This window comes from Acipenser ruthenus, chromosome 18 (assembly GCF_902713425.1).
Source record: "Acipenser ruthenus chromosome 18, fAciRut3.2 maternal haplotype, whole genome shotgun sequence".
In the NCBI taxonomy this organism is placed as follows: domain Eukaryota; kingdom Metazoa; phylum Chordata; class Actinopteri; order Acipenseriformes; family Acipenseridae; genus Acipenser; species Acipenser ruthenus.
Window position 1 is genome coordinate 26,442,942 of NC_081206.1, and position 25,384 is coordinate 26,468,325.

Here is a 25,384-nt window from a genome sequence, read left to right on the forward strand (position 1 = left end):
GAAGAATCCTGCAGTATGCAGGTGTCTATTTCATAGACACAGCAAAAATCATAATTGTGTTCAATATGTTTCGCTTAGATGCTGCTTTAAAAATAGAATAGTATGCATACTATCCAAAAATAATTTGCATGCTGTAGGTGTGCCAGTTCAACTATCTCTCCATCTAATTAGAAGTCTACAGACGTATCATAAACAATTGACATGTAGTCACAAAACTTCACATGATAGAAAGTCTTCATTTGTGAGATTGATGCAGTAGATGACGTCAATTCTATTTCCCACCAGTGGGAATCTGGAAAATGTTCAACAGTGTCTGCCTGTAGCACTCTAACTCATCTCAACTACTGCACTGTGTTTTTCTACTTGACTTTTCAGTTTTGGCAATAATTATGGAAGACTGACTGAGACGCTGCTTGTAGTTATATATTGTCCTTCTGGAATAAATGTGTCTCATATATCTGGAGGTATATGGAGGCTGTCTGGAAATATCTTACAGCGCTTGTTTTGAAGTCATCCATAGTGACTGTAAAGATCCCATAAAAAAAGGGTTGGTGTTCAAAAAGGGAGTCTTACAAGCACATTGGAGGCAGTAAGTAAGAAAAAGAAACTCAATTTTGAGAGAACTCAACTATGTAAACATGACAAGCAAATGTCCTCCTCTTTAAAAAGAAACAACAATGTATAGGAAGCTAACTGTAAATAGCCTGTAACAGTTTTTTTTTTTATTATTTTGTAATTGTACCGGTATTTATCTATTTATTCCTTTTTTTATTTTGCAAAAGCACTTCCAGTCATATAATGCCAAACTGCAAACTCACAGGATTCTGAGATCCCTTAACTTTGTTAATGTATTCTCATTTTGTTGCAGGGCTGGATCATTTAAACACTCTACCCAGTGATTCATGTTGTTGCAGCTATCTGTCCTGGGGATATAGGCTTAAACTTTTCTTTGATCCGCATTTAATTCATCAAGGTGCTCAGGGGTGTAACTGGCTTCCGTAAAAAGTAATTATTCTGGATGTAACAGAGGATGGATTGTAGCTCTAGTAAGGGCAGAACTGTAGGACCTCCCCTGAGAGTGGCTGGTGCTACTGTGAATTGGTTTCAAACAAGCAGGTCTGTTGTTATTAGATTAATCTGGATGATTAGGCAGTATTAACTTCCAACTTCACAATGGGGACAGTGTGACTTCACAACTAATATGATTGCAAAATTCTTACAAGGCTACCTACTTACTGTATACTGTATAACATATTGAAGACAGGATAGCTAAGGTTGTACTAATTTTGTCAAACATATTGACCGGATAATGTTCTCCAAAAGCAAATTTATGTGCTTTTTTTGACAAAAATATCTAAGCACTGATTGATTCCTACATTTTAGACACTGAAAGATAACCATGTGCCTTCCATTCAACAGATGCTGTGCTGTCATTTTATTTTCACCTGTGCTAAGTATAATATTTGACCTCTAAGTAGAATCTAATTTAAACCTGTCAATACCAATGTCCCCTGCTTTCTGCGTAATATCAGTCATTGCTAAAGGGATTGTGAATGTGAAAAATAAGACACTCAACATGACGAAATTCATAACGTGAAATTAAACTCAACAGACCCGAAGCTACAAAATCTAAGTGTAATATAATACACTTGTAGTGAAATGTATGACAACTCCACTGAGCTAGTAAGAAATACTGAAATGCGTCAACCCCCTCCAAAAAAAATATAAAGAGTAACGAGAAAATGGTGGTAACATTGATATTTCATGACATTCAACAAAATACCAATTGCACTGGATTAATGTGAATTGGGGATTTAAATCATGCTTATAATTAAAAAGTAATTATCGTAACAATGATAATTACATATTTATTATATATTTCTCAAGATAAGCAATTGCTCTGCTTGTTTAGTTTCTATATGGATTGAAAGGGATCAGATCTAGAACATGCCTGTTATCTATAAATAACAGCATGGTTTTGTGGAAGTTCAACAATAATTGGAAACTTGAAATAAAAAAAAAAGGTACAGGTGGATTTGTCAAATAACAAAAACACATCCTAAACAGACCTTTTGGAAAATAAAGAAAATTAGGATCAAAATACAGTAGGTAAGTTCTCATATATCTTCAAAGAAGCTTGGCAGAGGATACCGTATTCTGTAAGGTGCATGAAAGGGAGAAGCCAGCACTTGAGATAAAACACTGTTGTGAACACACAGAAAACTATACTGCTGCAGTTCAAGCAATCTAAAATAACATCAACCACAGGACAAGCTGGTATAACTTGGCATTTCTTCAAATGAGAAATTCCATTGGAGATATTCGCTGTTAAAAATTGCTTATTAATTTCGAAATAATTTGTGTAAAACCAGGCTACCCTACAGCATTTCACATTTAGAAGCAATGCGTATTAAATAAGGTTGAATAATGATTTGCAAGTTCCACTTACATTGTAGCAACCCCAACAAAAAAATATTCTTCAGAATATCTTTCAGAATTAGTAAAAAGATTAAAGAAAATAAATAACCTTCACTGGTAAGGTATTTGGCAGGACATGCCCTGAATACTACCCAACATTACTGTCCCCACTCTCCAGACTCATCTGGAATTAGTTGAGATTAGGCCTGACGCTGTCACTTTGCCGTGGTAGACCTGGCTGTGTAATCTTTTTGCTTCCCAACGATGGGTCAAACTCATTTGAGATGGTGTCAGTTTTGCTAGGGAATGAGTGGTGATCTAATTTATTGTAGAAGAATTAATTTCTTCACCCAGTATCAGCAATTATCTGTCTGTACCTACTTGAAAGGAATTTTTCAGTACCATAGTTTTCAGAAAATAATGTGCAACCTTTTACAAAAGTCTCACTCACTGCTGTGCATTCTATACAGGTTGCACATGATATACGAGGTGCGTAGTGTTCTATACTATGTTCTTTTTAATGGGGTAGTATTATACAAGGAACGTTATCCAAGACAGCTCAGCTCAGTCATGCACACTATACACAGAAGGGGGGTTGTCTGTTATTGTAAATCTGTATATACATGTTCAGAGCGATCCAACAATGTGTTAAAAATGATAAGCTTTACAAGCTTTCATAGAAACAAACAAACAAGAAAACATATACAAATAGGTGCTGTTGGGCCCTACAGTAATTTGAATACCAATATAGCTCTGTAGTTTATTCTCTATGCATTTCATTCTTTATTACTGAATGGAAATGTATGGATTTTTCTGTTCATTCACCAGTATTGGCTCACTACACTTGTTATTGTTGCAAAGCTAATTATTTGGTGTATAAAGTTAAGAAGACATGGTTTTAAAAACCATTCTCAAGCAGCATTGATTAAACTTAAAAACGCATGCTTGTTTTAGATCTATCCATAACAACATGTAAAACTTAAAATTAAAATATTTATCTATCAGACTACCTGACTTCAACATTGTTTAAACCAAGGAAATTTTGAAATACTTTCTTTTAGCCTCAAGAAAAATGAAATGGGGTGGGGAAAAAAAGGAAGGACATCTAGATATTTTTTTTTCTTTTCTGCACTATTTGCAGAGAACCAGAAATGACCTGTGCTGTTATCTTCCAATTCTAGCATATACTTTTCATGGCTTTGTTCACCAGAGCATAGAATCTTTTTATCTCAGCACTGACAATACCTAAACCAGCTTATTAACAGGGAGCCAAAGCGTTTGAAACATGAGGCCATTCCCTAGGCTTTAAATCACAACGGGTTTAAAGCTTCTTTTTATGGAAAACATTAAACCAGCCTAACTGCCAAAACACTTTGATGTTGGTGATACAGCAGACATTTTGGTGGAAAAGAATAGGAAAAAAACATGTAAATCAGTTCAACAGTTATATGCCTACAGTCTCAGAACAATATAAACAGATGGTTAATTACTTTGCAATTATCGGTACCGGTATTTTAAAATAACTAACGGCCACTATTTTAACATCATATTATGGAAATACTACTCCTATTCATAGCCTTGTGTCTCCATGTCAGGTTCAGGATTTAAAACTAAGTGTGGAAAGCGTCGTTTTTCAATACGTTGAAGTAATTGAATTGTAATACCTAAATAGTTACAAATGCAACTTTTCTATAATGCACAGTTCATGAACACGTACTGCCACGTCAAATTAGGTCTAAAACAAATCCATATGTGAGCATTAACCAAATATCAACATACAGTATTGTAAAGCATAGTTACAATGATTAAACACATCCAACAAATTACAAGACATAGAATAGGAAAAAGGAGGAGCGAGTTAAATGATTAAGATCCATATGTATGTGCAGCTAAAGATGTTCTTTACAAATCTTAAAATGGCAAAACATAAAGGCGGAATACATATGTGCACTGCATGAGAATATCCAAATAAGGCTCATTAAGGTTGCCTACATCCTTTTACAGTATATCAGTCATTTCTTTTCAGATTTAGTAACACAGAGCTATTCTCACAGAATAAATGAATGCAGATTTGCTAGGGAATGATTCAATCTATACTAGTCTTTAAAGTTATAGACTATCAACATAATTCCTTCAGTTTTAATCTCTTTGCATACATTACCATTGACTACAATACCAATATTAACCACTTGGTATTTCCTGTAAAAGAGCTAATTTTGGTTGCAAAAATATCTGTCACTCATCTCAGCTTCATTTTTTTTTGTCAGCACCATGAACACACAATTACTTAATGGCAGGGTGTTACTTAATTTCATGTGTTTTATTTATTTTTTTTTTTTTTTTGTAGACTTGATAAAGCCTTCAGAACAACTAAGCTCTGAAGTACTCATAAAATAATTTGATTGAATGAAGACAGCTGTTGAAGACCTAATGGTAGGCTCATGAAAAAGGATTGGAATTACTAAATCTATAATGATGAAGTGCCTAAGATGAATTGAACATCCTCTCTAATGGCGAAAGTACACAAGTGCAGTAAAATTTCACAAGTGCAATAAAATAATGGAGTGTGTGCTTGTTAACCTATTCCCTCACACCATTCAGTTATCTTCAATGATAAACTTATACTTTCATTTAATTAACTTTTACTTTGAGTAGAAATTCATGTTTCAGTTGAGTTAGAGTGATTGAATACTGGGTTTTTGAAAGCTGGGTGGTATGAAAGTCAGTTTGCCACAAGAACTACAGTAATCGTCTGCAATCTGTCTCCTCTACAAATTTCCAATTTTAATCTCACATTTTAGCCACATGTATTCCTGTTATTTTGTTTTAGATAATATTTGGAGTATTATCAGAGTTAAATACACACAGTAACAGTACACTAGCCGTCATTATTGTGTGCATAACAACAGTTCCACTTTAATGTTTTTAAAGCTAAATACAAAACAAGATAACAGTGGTATCCATATAGCACATGCAATTTAAACAAAAGGACATATTTATCCATCAAAAAGGGTTGTATGCAATTCAACAAATAAGTTCATTTCAGTTAAACATTTTAAAGAATGGCAATTATATTTTACGATTTCTAGATGCTAGATAAAAATGGCATGATGTGTTGCTTTATTCATTATAGCTTAAATTATTTTACAATTATTTAATTAAAATGTATCTAAATAGCATGGGGTTTGATGTTCTCAATTTGTTCTCTTGTTTATTTATTGGTTTCTTTTTTTTGTGGTTAGATTCTAAACATTAGCATATGTTCTAAATTCTTCCCAGCACCTGCAGGGTTAAAAACACAAATATCCTTCTTAATACATAAAAGCATTTCAAATTTAGAAATTAATCATAAATTCTCCAAGGTAATAAATATTTATTTTTTAAAAAAGTAAACTCTTATTCTAATGAGCGATATACAAATGCATCAAAGCATTGCAAAACATGCTCTAGTTGCAGAATGGTACAAGCAAATGTATTGGTATGGCAGAAATAGCCTCAATTTTATCCAAGTTCTTGGCAGAATATATAATTAAAATATAGCTAGTAAAAGTGCAGCCTGTTGTGGAAGAATTTTAGTAAGAAGAGATTAGAGGTTACTGGTAATGCAAAGAAAAGAGGTTTAATAGTCTGTATAATTCCATTAAAATATATACCAGAATAAAAAATCTTATAATACATTCAATGTTTTCGGTAAAAAGGAAATAAAGGGAAAATATAGTATAACCAAGGATTAAAAAGCCTTAGTTCAACAAACTAAAAAGCCTTACCCAGTTTTTTCCAAGACATGGGCAGTTATATACTGTATGAGCTGTGATTTTTTATAAGTGTCTCCTCTCGGATTTCTGGTACTGTAATTATAATAAGGCTTCTGAAGACCTTCTTAATCTTACTGATTTAACCCTTGTATAACTAGAACATATGCATGAAAATTAATAATAAAAAAAATCACAAGCCCTTCAAACACCTTGGAAAATATCTATGCTTCAAAATGTTTATAGTCATTCTATACTGCTGTAGCACTGATAGTATTAAATGTAAACCTGCTATACCTAATAATTGGTCTCGGGTGGAACCAAAGGCAATGCTATTTATCTCCAGTAATTGAACTACTAGTAATGATACTGTTAAAGATAAGAATATTGCATTCTCACAATATCCATGTCTGAATCAACTCCCATCGCACTAGTGTGGAACAACACAAACAGCTTTCATATTCTAAAAGACGTACTAACCCCAGTCAGTTAATGCACCTCATGGCCTTGAAGAAGTCACTTTACAATTAGCTGTTATTAGTGCTAGTGCTTTGCTCAATGTCTGACCCAACATGTCCTGCTGAAATGTTATGCCAGTACGCTCTAAAATATCACAGTGAGTGTCAGAAAGACGCGGATAAACAAGATGGATAATTAATAATAAAAAAAAGGAAACCCACCGTGGCCACCTCGGAGGGAGGCAGGGGAGCGATAAATAGCGATTGGCACCGAGTGATGCCTGCTGCCATGAAAGTGATGTTCATGATGTGAATATGAAGAGGAGGAAGAAGCAGAAGTAGAGGAAGCTGAGTCCGTAGAACTCCACGCTGAGCAGACAATACATCCCAAAGTCAGTGACCAGATCCAAGATGTCCAACTACAGTAGAACGGGTGGCTTTTATTCCAAAAGCCAGTTGGCACGATGCTGCTCAGGTGCATGATCAGACCCCAGTAAACCTACAGGCACTCAGCTCAGTAATTTCCAACTGAGAGACAAGGTTCATGATGGTGAAAAACCCATAGTAGCACGTCCACCCCTTTGTAACCAGAACCTGACCAGTGTCGTCTGGGTTATTATCTCCACAACCAAGATTTTGTTTTCTCTTAAGCAAATAATGAGGCTGGCTCTTTGATGTGGCACCCCAGAGTGTAACTATTACAGCTGCACATGCCAAAACCACAGGCTCGTTATCACTCACAAGCCCTGATGAGACGAGAGTTACTCAGCTGTAAGAGGATTGTGACCTAAAATGTTGTTCCTGCTCCTGCCGAGACCAATGTGCTTTCCCAACAACATCAGAAAAATAAATAAAAGCCCAGAGAGGTCCCTACACTTTGGTTGTTGCTCTCCCCAAGTGTTGCAATGCAGAGTAAAGGATTCTGCCTTTTTCTTTCCTGAGATCTAAGCAGCAATCAGCCTGGCTCATTAACCCTGCAAACTCTGGATTGTCACTGTCTCTGTAATGCTCCACAAGAACCACAAGGCACCAAAAGCTCAGGCACGCAGAGAGGTTGGAACTCTGAATCCCAGGTGAAACTAAGTAAAGGGGATGGGAAGCTACAAAAATCACAAATGGGCCAGTCTATGCAAATGTGCATAGTCTGAAGAGCAAATCAGTGAGGCTGAAATGCACTGCAGAGGGACAGGCTGCTTTTATTCAAGGGGAGGGGCCAAAGGCAGGACTGAAAGCTCTGACTCTCTTTCCAGGCAGTCAGTTCATGCTTTGACAATAACATTTTTATACCTATAATATCCTGGCAGCGGCAAAATAGAACTGACAAGGGAATATTTTAATAGAAAATCTTTTCATCCTTCCTGCTTTGTGAGCTACTGTTTCTTCAAAATCCAATTAGAAAAAAAAAAGCGTGCTGTATACATTTTGGAATTTAAAACAATTTGAAATCTTAAAATAGAAATCCTTAACTCTGAAATGTTTAAAGTACATAAATTAACAAACAGAAAAAATAGCAATATATATATATATATATATATATATATATATATATATATATATATATATATATATATATATATATATAAAGAAATGCCTGTGAAATACATATAACTCTAAATATACTTGTGAAATCATAACATATTAAATGTGTTAATGCACAAAGTACACAGACATGTATGATAAATTATAGGCAAATGGGTTTCAGATGAAAGATACAGATTACTATTTCTACATGTTATTTCTTCAGTGTTATTTCTTAAGCAAATAGATCCCAATATTTTTTAAAACCATTTACAAAATGGCCTGCAGGTTCCCGCAAGGTATTCTCTGTGAAATATCAATATCAGTATATAAGCCTCCATTGTCACTGAATGATTACAAGTGAAGCGGAACACTGGTGGAAGTACAGTATGTCTGTTTAGATTCCCAACTCTGTACTTTTGAAGTCTTTTTGTTGATGTTAATTAAAACCGCAGAGTCAGGCTTACAGACAGCGAGAATATTATCATCATGGAATGAGACTTTAATGTATCCAATACATTCTATCTAAGGGCTAAGCTTTTCCATTTATAACCACAGTTTGCCCATAATTTAAAAATGAAAGCAAACCAAATTGTAGAAAGTGTCTTTATTTCAAGCACCTGTTTACTTGGAACACTTCATTCAGGCTTCATTATTTTACTTGTAAATTAATGAAACCTGGAGACCAATTTCTGTAAATCCCAAGGGTGGCTATTACAGAGCACTATTATCAACAGTCTAGTTTCAAAGCTGTCACTGGCATGGTCCAATGGATTACGTTTTACACCAGTCCTTTTTGTTCAACTGCTTTATTAGGTAATGAAATAAATCAAGATAAACCACACATTTTTTCATTGTCAAGCCTACATTGTGATTATATTTTATGCATATATACCTTTAAGAAAAAAAATAAATGATTAATTTTGCTGTTGTTCAGAGTATTTAGAAATATTTAAAAATGACTATGCAAGACAATATCACCCTTATATTTTCCCAAGTAATTAAAATAGGTGCAAGGAACAAAGCTAGTTAACAAAATCGTGATTGAATGGTTAATTACAAGTGCAAGGCAGATTTACTGAGACTGAACATGGAGTAAGAGTCTAACAAGTGAGGTGGATATTATATTTCCCCTTTAGACCAGTGTGGCTTTTGGGCCCTGCTTCTCTAAATCAAACAGTACACACGCACAACGCTTCAAAGCAGCTCATGTCTTGATCTCAGGCACTAAGTGCCCTATCAATAACTGGCCATCTATCACTGTGCCTCAGAAGTAATTGCAAACTTAGCACAGTGCCATAATGCACTGCAAAGCCATTGCAAAACAACCATTTACTTCTTGCACTACAATACGGTACTTAGTTAAACAGAATAAAAAAGCCAGACTATATGAGTTATGCTGGTTATAAATTATGTTATTGGTGAATTCTTGTAATACCTGGAACAGCAGTTGGATTATCTTTGGTGAGTCACTCGCTGATGCTTTACTGCATACATAATAATAATAATAATAATAATAATAATAATAATAATAATAATGACCGAACTGTGGCTACAGTAGGAGGGACTGAGACCTTAATAAAAATGTGAAATAAAAAATAACAATGGTTGTAAGTGGTTATGTGTTATGCATGTCAGCGTTTTATTTCTGTCGGGTTTGCCTTGGTATTACATAGCCCCAGGCGATAGTCTTGATATGCTTACAGAATTCAATATGTCCAAAAGCAACATCCTTTAACTGTATGTTGCACATTCTTAATGGTTTTGGCAATGCCTATTTTTATAGCCACAGTTTGCATGATCAAAGAACCAAGTCAACTAACTAAATACAAAAAATGTGTTTCTTGACATATCCATAGATGTTTCCTACACAAGAGATTTGTATTTTTAGAAAGTAGTTTATTCTAGTATTGCTTACAAAAGGGGTTCTCAAACTGGGCGATTGAGAACAATATAGTGTACTAATCAGACTGCCAGGAGAGACATTTGTATGTTCTGAGTTGTAGAGTTGTGTTAAATTCTATTAAAACAGCAGCAATGGCTTTTTTGCAGAGAAAGCAGACTTCTCATTGACACAGATGCAGACTATTTAACCACTCATAACACTATCAGTTATACGATAAAGCTCACGTCATGTTCTACAGGTATTTTCCTGATTGCAAAGCCATAACATGTGTTGCTAATTGAAATTGCATTACTGTGAAAACACACAAGCAATATTTTAACAATAAATAAGATAATGTGTATTGTTATGTTGCTGCCACTGACAGATGCCTGGTGAGTGTTTGAAAATACCGGTACACTCATATCAGAGTTCAGTATAGATTATATAACAATGGCAGCAATGATACACGTACAAATCTAGTCAATGTTAGAAAGTGCTAGCTGCGCAACTGGAGAGAAAATCAATAACCCAAATAATGAACAAATCTTTACAAGCGATTACTTCACCAGAATGGGTGGTCTGTTTCTCCGTGCTGCAGCCCAAAAGCAGCTGGACATAAAAGGAGAAAATGTATCTTTATTCTCTCTCCTGTACTATACACCAACCGTTTTCTAATTTCAAGGCTACTCTACAAATTCTATTGACTGACCTAAAATGCTGGCTAGCATAAACTAAAGTTAGAATTATGGAGCTATAAACACCATTAGAAAACACTGAAAAGCAAATATTTATTTTCTTTACTCACAAACTTTCTTTACTTGTGGTATCATATGTGTGGAATATTGATAGTTAGTCCCCTGGGTTTTAGTTACGTTTTATTCCAGTTGAGTTATTGTAACATGATCCCTGGTACAGCTCCAATAGCTGAAGGGGTCATGGGTCATGGGGAGCCACGTCCTGCACAGATTCTAGTTCCCGCCCAGGCTAGCGTGAGCACCTTCTTGTACAGAAAAAATAAAGGAACACTTAATCAGAGTAAGTGTACGCGTGCCGTTTCTCTGAGTCAATAATTAGAAAGTTATTGAGTTTATCACATTTGGCGACGAGGAGTAAAAAAAAAAAAAAAAAAAAAAAAATTAAAAACAAAAAACAAAAAAAAACAAAAAACAAAAAAAACATCTAGAAGCAGGCTACACTTCGGACGGCAATGGCGACTTTTGGAAGCATTGGAGAGTTTGATGAGAGCACTGACTGGACGGAGTATGTGGAACGGCTTGGACACTACTTCGCAGCAAATGATATTACTGATGGAGGTAAACAACGCTCCATATTTCTAAGTGTTTGCGGTTCGAAAACATACAGTCTCATCAGGAATTTGGTATCGCCATTGAAACCTACTGATAAGAGTTTTGCTGAACTGTGCTTAATTGTTAAACAGCATAAAAACCCTAAACCGTCAGAGATTGTGCAGACTTTTAAATTTCACAATAGGTTTCGGCAGCCAGGGGAATCTGTGGCAACTTATGTAGCCGAATTGAGACGGTTGTCTGAACATTGTGTTTTCGGGGAGATGCTGGATAGGATGCTGCGTGACAGGTTGGTATGCGGCTTGCAAGATGACCGCATTCAGCGCCGTTTGTTATCGGAAACCGCGTTGGATTTTAAGAAGGCTGTGGAGATTGCTCAAGCCATGGAGGCTGCTGCGCAACAAGCTCACGATCTTAAACCGACCGCCTCAACACCACCTGTGATTCACAAGGCGATTGCAGTTGGTTCTCCTGCGATAGACTGCAGACAGGGTGAAGGGAAAAATATGTGTTACCGCTGTGGACAGCCACATGTTGCAAGAGACTGTAGATTCAAGGACGCTGTTTGCCATAACTGCAATAAGAAGGGCCACATTGCAAAAGTGTGTCGCAGTAAAAATCAGCCACGCCAACACAGAGGGGGCTGGCAACCCAAGATGCCTAAAGCTACGCATAGCTTAGAAGGGGAGGTAGATGAAGACGAACCTGAAGTTGTTTACAGTATGCACCAAGCAAAAACAGAGAAAGTAGAGCCTATTTATGTGACTGTGAAGGCGCAAGGGGAAGAATTGCAAATGGAAGTTGATACAGGGGCGTCATTCACAGTTATCAGTGAGAGCACGTACAGAGGCACGTGGCATGGCAAACAGTTACCCCCACTCAGTAAGTCTGCCATCAAGCTGCGCACGTATACAGGAGAAGAAATTAAAGTCATAGGCATCATTGCAGTGGAAGTACAGTATAACCAGCAATCATGCACGCTACCAATACTGATAGTGTTTGGTAATGGACCTAGTTTGCTAGGACGGAACTGGCTGAAGAAGCTCAAGCTGGATTGGTCTAACTTGTATCATATGGGAACTACTAGTGTGCAAGACATTTTAAACAGATATGCAGTTGTGTTTCGGGATGAACTGGGAACTTTGAGAGGAACTAAGGCTGTCATTGAAGTGGACGGAAACGTTAAGCCCAGATTCTTCAAAGCCCGTACAGTACCGTATGCATTAAAAGAAAAAGTCAGTGCTGAACTGCAGAGATTGCAAAAGGCAGGCATCATTGAACCTGTTCAGTTTTCGAAGTGGGCTGCTCCTATTGTGCCAATTATGAAGCCAGATGGGTCAATACGTATTTGTGGCGATTATAAACTGACAGTGAACCAGGCCTCCAGACTGGATGCTTATCCAATTCCGCGAGTGGAAGATTTATTCTCCAACATTACAGGGGGGCAAGCCTTTACAAAGCTGGACCTGAGCCATGCCTACCAGCAGCTGCTCCTGGAGGACAGTTCTAAGGAAGTTTTGACCATCAACACGCACAAGGGGTTGTTCCGCTACACCAGGTTGCCTTTTGGGGTGTCATCAGCTCCAGGTATTTTCCAACGCACCCTGGAAAGCCTGCTAGCAGGTTTGCCCCACGTTCTCGTGTATCTGGATGACATCCTCATAACAGGTCCTGACCCGTCAAAACACATGCAAGTTTTGGAAGAAGTTTTGAAGCGGCTTGCTGATGCAGGATTGAGACTAAAAAAACAAAAGTGCATTTTCCTAGCGCCAGAGGTGCAGTATTTAGGTCACAAGATTGACGCAGAGGGCATACACCCAGCAGAGGAGAAGGTCCGGGCAATAGCGGAAGCTCCGACGCCCAAGAATACCACAGAGTTGAAGTCATTTTTAGGGATGGTAAACTATTACCATCGTTTTCTGCCAAATTTATCAACGCTGTTGGCACCATTGCATCATCTACTACAGAAGAAGGTGCCATGGTGTTGGAAACCACAGCAGGAGAAAGCTTTCCAGTCAGCAAAGAAGCTTTTGCTAACATCACAATTGTTAGTACATTTCGACTCCAAGAAACCATTGCTCCTGGCATGCGATGCATCACCCTATGGAGTGGGAGCAGTGTTATCGCACACCCTGCCTGATGGAAGTGAAAGACCAATAAGTTTTGCATCCCGCACTTTGGCTCCAGCTGAAAAAAACTATTCTCAGCTGGATAAAGAAGCCCTCGCCATTGTGTTTGGGGTAAAAAAGTTCCATCAGTACCTGTATGGACACCACTTCACTATTTGCTCGGACCACAAGCCCTTGATGAGCCTTTTCAGCGAGAGCAAGTTGATTCCACCGATGGCTTCAGGGAGAATTCAACGGTGGGCGTTATTGCTTGCTGGTTATGAGTATGAGATACGCTACAAGAGTGGAGAGACACACAGTAATGCTGATGGACTGAGTCGTTTGCCACTGAAGGATACACCCTCACATGTGCAAACACCAGGGGATGTGGTTTTGTTACTGGAAAACCTCTCCACTTTCCCTGTCAACCTAGGGCAAATACAGTCAGGAACCAGAAGAGACCCTATATTGTCGCGAGTCCTGACATACGTGAGAAGTGGATGGCCAGCAGAAGCCGAGATGGAAGATCTGAGGCCGTATTTTAGAAGGAAGGAGGAGTTAAGTATCCAAGACAATTGTTTACTTTGGGGAAACAGAGTCATTGTACCTCCGCAAAGCCAGGAGAAAGTTATTGCTGAACTTCATGAAGCACACCCGGGCATATCTCGCATGAAGAGCCTAGCAAGAAGTATGGTGTGGTGGCCTTGCATGGACCAAGCCTTGGAGAAAAAGGTTAGAGAATGTACCATTTGCCAGAGCACACGCCATGCACCGCCACCGGCACCGCTACACCCGTGGGAGTGGCCTGACAGACCGTGGGCCCGCCTGCATGTGGATTATGCAGGTCCATTTATGGGGAAGATGTTCTTGATCCTTATTGATGCCCACTCCAAGTGGATAGATGTTCATGTTATGTCTTCTGCTACTTCTCAAGCTACCATAAGTCAACTGCGGGTTACATTTGCAACGCATGGGCTGCCCGAGATGCTAGTGACAGATAATGGAACAGCATTTACTAGCGAAGAGTTCCAGCAGTTTTGTAAGAAAAATAGCATTAAGCATGTCAGAACATCACCTTACCACCCTGCATCCAATGGGCTAGCCGAAAGAGCCGTGCAGACGGTAAAGGAGGGGTTAAAGAAAATGAGGACTGGCACAATTGAAACCAAGTTGGCCAGGTTTTTGTTCCATTACAGAATCACACCTCAAACCACAACTGGGTCATCGCCGGCAGAATTACTGATGGGACGTAGACCACGATCGTGTTTTGATGTGCTGAGACCAGCAGTGGGAGGGAGAGTGAGAGCTGCGCAAGCTAGGCAGAAGTTTCAACATGATCAACACGCCAAAGTTCGCTTATTGAATGTAGGAGATACTGTTTCTGTTCGAATGTTTGGAGTGGAGGATAAGTGGACACAAGGAACCATACTGGAGAAAGTGGGTCCAGTGTCATTCCAAGTGGAACTGACGGATGGGAGAGTGATTCGCCGTCATCAAGACCACCTAAGGAAATATCAGGCAGCGACCGTTCCACAATCTGAAAGACCAGAGGATGTCCAAGTTCCTTTGGGAGATGACTACAGCCCTAACCCAGTGCAGTTAGAGTTTTCAACAGAGGGGGTTCCAGTAGACCCAGAGCCAGCAGTAGATCCAGGGCCAGAACCAACATTAGCCCCGGCACCAGAGTTGCGCCGTTCACAAAGAGTGCGTAGAGCTCCACAGAAACTGGACTGTTAGTTTAGTTGTTCCTAGCTACGTAAGTGTTGAAAGTGAATGTAAGATAAAAACAAGACCAGTTTTAATCTGAGGTGGAGGGATGTGGAATATTGATAGTTAGTCCCCTGGGTTTTAGTTACGTTTTATTCCAGTTGAGTTATTGTAACATGATCCCTGGTACAGCTCCAATAGCTGAAGGGGTCATGGGTCATGGGGAGCCACGTCCTGCACAGATTCTAGTTCCCGCCCAGGCTAGCGTGAGCACCTTCTTGTACAGAAAAAATAAAGGAACACTTAATCAGAGTAAGTGTACGCGTGCCGTTTCTCTGAGTCAATAATTAGAAAGTTATTGAGTTTATCACAATATGTTTTCCCATAATTCTAAGCTCCTGAAAATTGATTGGAGCCTGAAGAAATCCAGACATTGCTTAGTGTTGTTGTTCTATGGGTGATGTGTTCTAGACACAGGTAGTACAGCATTACAGTTTTCAGTGTGTTATGTAATCCACATTTTTGAACCTGATAATGAGGATTTTTTTACTTAGTTTCTACATTATGTAGATCTGTAAAATGTAATAAGAATTCTGCCTCCTAGCAAGGATGAAATAATACATTTTATCCAGGGAAATGTCATAACATTTCTATTGTTATCACTAGGCTTTTTGACACTATAAAATTCTACAATGTATCATACATTTTATGAATACTTTACTGTTTGAGAAAGACTCCCTTTTCCTACAAACCACTGCAGCTACCTAAACATCTCTATTATGTTTGAAGATTACTTATTACCCCCCCACTGGGGATGAAACCCCCTGTGAAGGATATGTACTGGTGCCCAAACATATGCATGTCATACAATACTTCACAGATTTCTACATATATCTGAAGAAGCTCCTATCCAATTGTCATGAAACTTGGTATTAAAATTAAGTTATTGAGCATATTAGATTGGGATATATGGGGTGGTTTGTCTGTCTGTACAGCCGTACATCTGTATGTCCCACTTTTCACATATATCTGGATAATTGCTTATGAAATGGTCAGGGTAATTTCGTATTCTATACTATTCTGTACATACTGTTGATTTATGTTACATGTGCCTACCTAATATGAAACAGAAGTTATAGGTATATAAGAATTTCAGAATGAATACCTTGAAAGGAAAGAATTGCAGACAATTGGTTCCCCTCTACCTTTACAACTTGCCTTCTGCTCTTTTGATTGGATTTAGTGGATTTGCAATGGAGAACCTAGTTTCATTGACAGGGGTTTCATGCATTTTGATCTTTTACAGTTTGAACAATGTTTTTCTATTCAACAATGGAATTAGAAATGAACTAAAAGCTCCTTGACTAAATCAAATCAAAACCAAATAATCTCAACTTTGGGAACTGAGCAAGCACTTTTATAGCAAAAGTTAGGATGTTAATTTCAGTGCAGAAAACACACATCACCACAAAAACATCCACAAAAAAGTCAATAATATCTTTCAAAACAAGTACAGGCTACAGGCTCTCAAAGTTAATATCACTTTCTTTGTAAAGAAATGTTGTAAACAGGAATAAACAATCCAGCAGTAAATATACTTTCTCACTTAATATTTTTGTTACCTAGAAAGTCCTGAAATAACTGAAGGAAACCAGCTGCACTCCCAAGACAAGAATTGCACATTATACTCTCACAAACATAGGGCATACACAGATAATATAGTACAGCATACAGTACAGTAGAAATAAAAAAACAATTCAGCTCCTACAGTACATGCAAATGTTTAAATTGAAGGATCAACCTGCAATGAAATACACCTATTGCTTGTAAGAAGGTCAAAATGGCACAAAATATTTATTATATCAAAAATGACCTGTGTATGAAATTGACACACAGTCGATCCTTCCCCAGTACACATGTGGTGGTTCAACTAGCTCTGTTTGTTGTGTTTTGAATTATAATTCAAAAGATGAATTAACAGACTGTATCTTTTGTTGAAGCACCGTGTTCTCACATGTCAACTGTAAAAGCAGGAGCAATGACATTTGAATGTTACTGGAGGAGAAGAATGTCTACTTTCAACTTTCAGAATAGACACTAGACAGTACTATAAAAAAAGCCCTTCCACAAATAAAAACAAGCAAACAATATGTATGAATATGCTATGTCTCTGTGCTTCTGTTATAAAGCAATAGGTTGCTGCCTAACATTATTTTCACATTGCACTGAAACATTGCTGTCCAGTGTCCATCCACTTTTGACTTAGTTGTTTAAAATCCAACATTCATACCTTATAAACAGCTGACCAAGATCATCTATTGCAGAAACATGTCAAAAATAATTTACTATCAAACGGTGTACATATTCTCAAGGTGATTGCAGTGTCAATGTGCTTAACACCCACCCCTATAAAAAGAGCCTTTAAATGGCATATAAATTATATAGGAGTCTGAATATAACTTTTTATAAGAAATCTAACTAACCTATTTAATAATAAATGGACAAGTAAAACCAAAACTGCCAACACTGATTAAAGTATAAATATATTTCACAAATTAAAAATGTATTACATGTATGACTTATGAATGAAGGCTAATATTCCTTCATATCCTGAATTAATTAGCTGAAAGACATACTCAAGAAACAAGTGCAGCTTTATATACAAAATAAATGATGAAGAGAAACATTCCTCCTAATATAGCCCATTAACTCCGGAATATGCTGACCTTAAATTAATTAAATACTAATGCAGCAAAAAAAGAAGAGTGTTTGTACGCAGGAAGGAAAGGAGACCACCATCATTGTCATACACCTCTATTGTTCATGCACTGTTATAAATCAAGCGGGCATCGGGTAGCCTGGTGAAGCCAAGCAATAACAAAAAGAGATCCCCAATGGAGTTCTCAGCTACCCAACAGACCATTTTTCACTGTGAAAAATAGGTAGATACTGCTTAGTAGAGCTCATCTTAAAAAAACCCTCTTGGCCAAACACACTTTTGGAAAAACATATGAGCTGGTCCTATGGTTGCAGTTCATGCTTTTACAAAAGGATTACATTTATACAGTCCATTGAAAGCAAAATGCAACATATATAAATGTCTTCATGAATCAAAACTATGAAATAAAATCAAAATGTACAGTTTGCTTACTAATTTTGGACTACCGGAACAAAGTACAACAATGTTGTAACTACATTGGAGTTCGATTATTTATTACAGTACATGCATTTATGACAGAATAGCAGTGTTGAATAAATGCTGGTATTGTATGTATTTCCATAACTTGTACACTTATCATAAAGAATATAAACTGTTAACTACAGGGCAACTAATGTTCCATTTACTCTAAAATTAATTAAAGTTAACACTCTTATAGCGGCTGTCCGGCATAGTAATACTTAAATCAACAGAATCTAAAAATACGCCCAATGGGAATTTGGTCTTTTTAAAACCATTTTTATTTTAATTTTAATTTTAGTGAATGTAACAGATATTACCGTTCTGTCCTATTACCCTAATAAAACAGATTTATGGACCTGTTAACTCAGTCACACAAGCCCTAAGGGCCAGAGCAGCACAGTTATACGCGTACTTTTTAACCACTATGGGGTAACCCGAAACAGCAAAATTAAAAAACACTCCGAGGTTTATATCTAAATCAACAGCTTATTATGTTGGTCAGGATACATGCGCCACGCTGGATTTTACCACTGCGTTCACCACAACTCAAGTTACACAAGTAACTTTGCAGACACATGTTTGGCAATTTTTTAAATCAACGTAGATAAACATTCCAGTTCCAAACACGTATATACATCCGTAACACACTATCAGCAATCCTTGTACAACACAATACAGCAATTATGCTTTTTACACAACTTGAACCCCTTTCTATACGAGCTTAAAACCACAGTGTCCTACCACTTCCGGGGAGAGAGAGAGCGAGCTTCAAATGAGCACTTCCCTAAATAGCAGCATGCATATATATATACCACAGGAAAACCACAGGACAAAAGTGCACCCTTGATACCTGAAGGTGAAGTTCTCTGCTTATTATTTTAATTTGACTTGTAACACAATTATGAAACTGCACTGTCAAGGTTGGTATCTGCCAACATGTTGTACATAAATATCCATTTGGACTGAGTATAAACTAGAAATAAGGGGTCCAAACAAATTTGTGCACTAATTCATCTTAGTCATGTTTATTTCACTGCCAAGCACAGCCAATAATCACTCCCAGCATTCCTCCAAGCACAATGAGTACATGAGTTATTAAATCTGCAAAAGCAAGAATCACAAATTCAGCACCGTCTATTGGCACATCCAACTGAATGCTGTTGCTGAACTATTACCGGTAAGTGCTTTGCAGAATCTACACTTACTCCATTTTTCTTTATTCAGTCTATAATTACTTTGCATAATGTACTCCACTCTCATTAGCATGCCTACCTCAGGAGCCAAGCATTTTGTGTGGATTTCCAAGGTGATTATAGTGGTGCTAACTGAAGCTTTTTAACAAAGACCTTTGATAGAATGGTGGAAGGCAGACATAACATTTTATAAGTGTAGTTAATTAATTCACCCTAAGAATCTATGCATATATTACTACATGTGCACATAACCACTGTGTATATATATATCTTTTTTTTTTAATCAGCTGGGAATATAAATTTAGCCCTCAAAATAATATAAACTATAAGAATAGTAACAAAAGGGAAAAAAACAAACACAAGCTGAAATGTTTTATTTCCTATATTTACTACTGAGGAGGTGTGACCGCAGAACATACATATAGTAGAACAAATAGGAATGTAGTTAACACAGCAGACATGGCAATGGGTTCAATAAATGAGCTGGATAAAGGACAGATAGAGTTTTCTTTATGTATCACAACAAGGGGTCTACTTTAAAGATCTAAATAATGGTGGCTTAAAACACTGCCCTTATAACTATGAGTGTTCTATGGAATCCTTATTAACATTACAGTAGAACGTCCTCAAAAGACCAGTCTGTAAGAATGGCTTGGTATATTGGATGACATACCAGTGTTATCTTAAATAATGTATGTTTTTTAGATGCATTTTCATTTTCTGTTTCAGTCATCACATCACCATATAATCTCCAATACCATTTAGTACACTAGTGTGTATATGTAACTGGTGTACCAGCTGTACTTGCACAGTAGATAGGCTGGAGAGGCCACAGTGATCCTTAAACATCTGAGTTAAAAAAAATAAATACATTCAAAACCAACAGGATGTGATGACTGAAACAGAAAAAAATCCACAAAAAGTGACTGTAAACAAGAAGGATACTTTAGTTAGGATACCAATGATCGTCTATACCCATACCGAGTTGCTATGTAAAGTCTGTCACTTAAATCATTAAAATACACCCCAAGCAGTTAGCTGCCCAGCAAGTAAATCAAAACACTGGGTAAGCAAATTTGTTTTACACTATGACAGATTTACAGTATTCGCTACAGTTTGACGAGGCCATGAATATGAAATTGCACACCATGCTGAAGAGCATTGTATAGCATTTAAGGACATGTTTCAGTATTGCAATCAAAAAGGTGTATTTTGTGCCAACTGGTAGGAACAGTGACAGTATAATAGGTTCTTCATTCCATCTTATTCACTACATGGAGAATTGTGCACAAATAATATGTAGACAAGATGATATTTCCTTTTCAATTAGAATGAATACTGTACAAGGAACATCTTCCTTTTTTTATCTCTATAATACAAGACTGCTTATTGTGTCTAGAGTATGTGTGGTGTGTCCTGGATATGACCCAGTAAAATGACTTGTACCCAGAAGATAGATGCATGTGATAGTAAGCTATCAGTAGGTCTGCGTATCATTTTTTGAAGATACATTTTTCTTTATTTGAGCTGTTTGCTTATTCTTGTATTATGCTTTAGCATTTTAATCCAGTTTAAGATAGCAATTGATGTATTTCCCTTCTGTAGTTTGCGTTTTCCTATGCATCTGTTTATACTGTATTCTTTGGGAGACTGCCCAGATTACTTTACCACTCTTATTTATTTTAAACATTTAAAGAACCGAAGTATTTAAAAGAAGATCACATGATCTTCTAAATGCTTAAATTCCAACAAATGAACATCACACCTCATACTCAAAACCTGCTAGTTAAGTTACATTTCCTAACCGTTTGAAAGAAGCTGTGTCATTTTCTAGGCTTCTTCAGAAAGAATATCTGAGGCAAAACAAGTACTCCCCTTGAGTCCACCTTAGTTGGGAGACTCATGTGACAGACGTCATCTTTCACTCTCTTGCTTGCTTCCCAGTCCCTCAGCTTGATGGATTCTGGCAGGGATCACTGCGTCTCTGTTGTATCTGCTTGGTATCTATACAAGCTGGAGGCAGTGCTCTAAAAAAAGACTTGCAGGTAAAGTGATTAACTGAGGGATATATATATATATATATATATATATATATATATATATATATATATATATATATATATATATATATATATATCTTCTCATAAGAACAACCCAAAGCGCTGAGATACAGTAAAAACTAACATAATCATATCATGTGATAGCACTGTTGCGTTGTTTAAAAGCCATTTGTATATTAATCGCACTAAATTGAATAGAGTTTGGATGTCAGCATTTTCTGTTTTTCAAAAATATAATTCCATAGTTAATGAGGTTTAATGAGTGCCATTTCATACTGTAGTCTCATAGATGGTAAGTTGACCTGTACCAGGTAATTGACTCCAGTACATCTGTATTCTTCAAGTATGTACCAACAAACAACAGTTAACGGTCAAAACTTTGTAAAATAATATCTTCCTAGCATGAACAACATTTACCTGCATATCAATGTCTACCTGTATGTTTTTGTTTACCATATGTCCTTTTTATGTAAAACACTGATATGATCAACATTTGTTTTTCTTCACTGACATGGACTAGATCAGCAGCATAGACTAGATCAGCCAAAAAGTCTTTATACTGTATAAGTAAGTGCCAGCACCATCTCGATCACTACTGTGTATTGCCAGCAAAACAAGAAAACTTGAACCAAAGTGGCAGATGACTAGGTGTGTTGACTCTCCTATAAATACACTTTGATCCAAGTTACATGCATCTATCACAGGCGACTAGAACTGAAGACCTGAACTAAGGTGATATACAGAATCCCAAAAAAATAAAAAAAATAAACAAAAATAGTATTTGAGTAATTGCAAAAATAATGATTGCCAACATCATAACAAGTTAAGGGGGCAGTAAATCAAACTACAAACATAAAATCTGAAGCTATTTGATCTTTAAATGTTCAGATAATCAAATGACGTGACTGCCACATTAGAAATGACTAAACTGTGTCCTACTCAAAAGAAAAGTCCATAACAACCACACTTTTACTTTTATAAGTCTGGTCTACAGCCATTTTGAAATTGAATTATCCTACAATTTTCTACTATTTGACCACAGTCTCCTACAATTACATACCAGCCAGGTTAGTCAAGTATGTGATCGCAACCTCAAACAAAAAGGTGCAAATTTAGCATTTTGCCATATTTGTACAGGAATACAATGAAGTCGTCTATTTACTTCTTTACAGTGAATATTATTTCAAAATTAAATTAAAATGAAATGAGGACGGTGATTATCACTATATAGCAGGCTCCGGCAGTTCCAATAGGTCTTTTTATCACCATAGAAACGGGTTATCATTGTCATGGCTACCTCAGTGCTTCATGTAATTTTCATTGTATCAGCAGCACAGATAATACACAATCAATGGCCATAAGCAGGAGACATAATTTTTAGTTTAGAAAATCTAATACTGGGGAGTGCTAGGTACATGCTTAGAATCGTAGGAAACAATTTTGCATTAGGCTTAGAATCATTACTAGACATTTCATTTGGAGTCTATCAACATTGCTTCACCTATTAGGACCAGCTCTTTTTTTAGGATCATTTTACACCACCCCTTGTGGTCATAATATAGAAATTATACTGTATAAAACTATTCCTTTTCAGCCTACCTAAATTAGTGTTTGTGAATTTTTAAACAATTGAGTAGAAAACATCAGCATCTATGACATACAAATTCTTATGGGGAGGTTGGGAAATCCTGTTTACAGTAGCTGTGATACATATACAAAAATGAGTATTTTGCCAAAAATAATTGAAAAGACTAATGTTCTCTAAAGTTACATTAACATCATTAAAACACAGAGTAATATCCTATCTGGCTTCAAATAGATAAGAGAAATATCAGATTCTTCACACAACTACTCTTCATGCAGGTTATATGACAGCACAGTGAGTTAAACTGCACCATTTAAGATTATGCAGTCAGCTTTAAAACCCTTTTTGCATATAATTACAAAATTCAATTTTCAACCTGCCCTGTCATTATAAGGTGATGTTTTTTCCTCATTTAATGACTGCTCCAAATGACTAATATTCATGCTAGCTGTATTCTTCCTTCATTTTAATAACCGTTGTAATTTCACGCTTTTCCTGAGCATGCTTTACACATTTTTTAAAAAGTGTTTTCTTGGTGAGGCTAATGAATATGGATTAATGTAATTATACATTTTTTTAAGTTGCATGTTTTTTTTTGTGTGCGGTTATAAAGGTGAATTATGCATAAAAAAGGGTGTGTTCCTTCGCATGATTTGAAGAACCATTGAAAGTGTAGAGGTTAAAAATAAAACCATTACATTAGCATTTGTGCGAGATTCAGGGGGCGGGCATTGGGGCTGCTTTAATTATGTCTATCGTTATTAACTCTCTATTTAAGGCACAATCTTACGCACTTCCTCTGTCTAGTGTTTTCGCTTTGTATGTCCCTTCCATTCCCGTCTTTTCCAACTATTTCTTTTATGTTATGCACTGGCGTGTCTCCTCCTGTTGTTTGTCTCACGGTGGGGTTTCTGCGGGGAGCTGGGGGTCCATTCTTTGGGAGGCTAGTGAGTCTCACTTCTCCGTCCTCAGGTCTGCTTCAGCAACCTCGTCCTTGCTCTGGGGGGTTCTCACCACTGTGAGTCAGAGGGGACCCCTGGCTGCACTATCCTGTTGTGGCCCTCTTTACTCTCTCAGTGCCGAGTCCCAGACTACCCCATCTCTCTTTGTTGCAGGTTCCCTGCGGGATGCCTCTCTGCTCCCGACTTCGGAGGCCTGTGCCTCACCTCGTCCGAGGGCAGCACCACATCAGTCCGGGAACCGTTTTTTATCTCTCCTTTCAGGTCCTGATTCATCTGACTTTCCTTCGCCCCGAGAGGCGCCTCTGCCGAGTCAGAGCCTGTTTATGTGTTTTCAGATCCTCGAGGCTTCAGCCTTCGACCAAGCCTGGTCCTACGTAAAGGCAGCTCAACAGTCAGGGATCTCTTCCTATCCTAACTTCAAGTCCGGGCCCCTCCAAGCCCGCCTCTAAGTCCGGACCATCGGCTCGCCTTCTATCCTAAGTCTGGGCTCTCTTTGTCCACCTCTGTCCCACTAACAAGCTTGTTTCTGCTTCCTCTAGTCTATAATTACAGCCTCAACAAACGCCCTGTGAATTTTTTATTAAATAAGCGGTTTTAAGGCAGTTGAAAGTGCTGTTGTACTGTTCTTCAATGTTTCTCTTAAAGTCTAATCACAATAAAATAATCCACTTGAAAGATAATTTCTAGAGACTATTTATGAAAAAACAAACAAACAAACAAAACAAAGCAGATTGCAATGTTTAAAACGGTTCCTGTGGCAACTACATGCCAGCACTGCTCCCACGCTTATTTGCTCTTTTTCAGTCCTCTGGAGTACCTCATAATAACCTGAGGATTAATATGAGAACGTATCTTTCAGTCCTCAGGCTTCTATCTTTCAAGTAAAGGAGTCTCCAGACACCCATATTTAAAACATGAAGGTAAAAATAACCCCCAAAAACCTAGCATTTATACCCCAGTGTGAGCTCAAGTTAAATTAATTGACAGTGTCAAGATTTAAACAATAAGGCCTGGTGCATACTGCCACTACAGTATGCCCCAAGTTCTAGAAATACATCTCTTGTGTATGACAAAGAGACAAAGAAGACCATATAGACACTCACTAATACCTTCAAGGGCCACCAGTATTCAAGCTACTTTTTTTTCTTTTTTTTTTTCTTGTTGCCCAGGGAAACAAGTTCAATGGAAATCACTTACAAACCCATAATGCAGGTTATGTCTTAAAATGCAATTTGTGGAATAAGAGCAAT

At 37.3% G+C, this 25,384-nt stretch overlaps 1 protein-coding gene across 39 annotated transcripts in view; it reads right to left on the reverse strand.

The window, feature by feature from the left end:
• LOC117417766 (neurexin-3) overlaps window positions 1–25,384 on the reverse strand; it is a 299,691-nt gene that overhangs the window by 105,076 nt on the left and 169,231 nt on the right. For 2 of the 39 annotated variants that reach the window (XM_058991759.1, XM_058991758.1), the window contains exon 1: window positions 6,851–7,699. The exons of the other annotated variants lie outside the window; for them this stretch is intronic. In XM_058991759.1, the coding sequence (XP_058847742.1) occupies window positions 6,851–7,109 (259 nt within the window). In that variant the 5' untranslated portion in view covers window positions 7,110–7,699. Of the gene's footprint in view, window positions 1–6,850; window positions 7,700–25,384 lie in introns of those variants that run through there. 39 annotated transcript variants of the gene reach the window in all.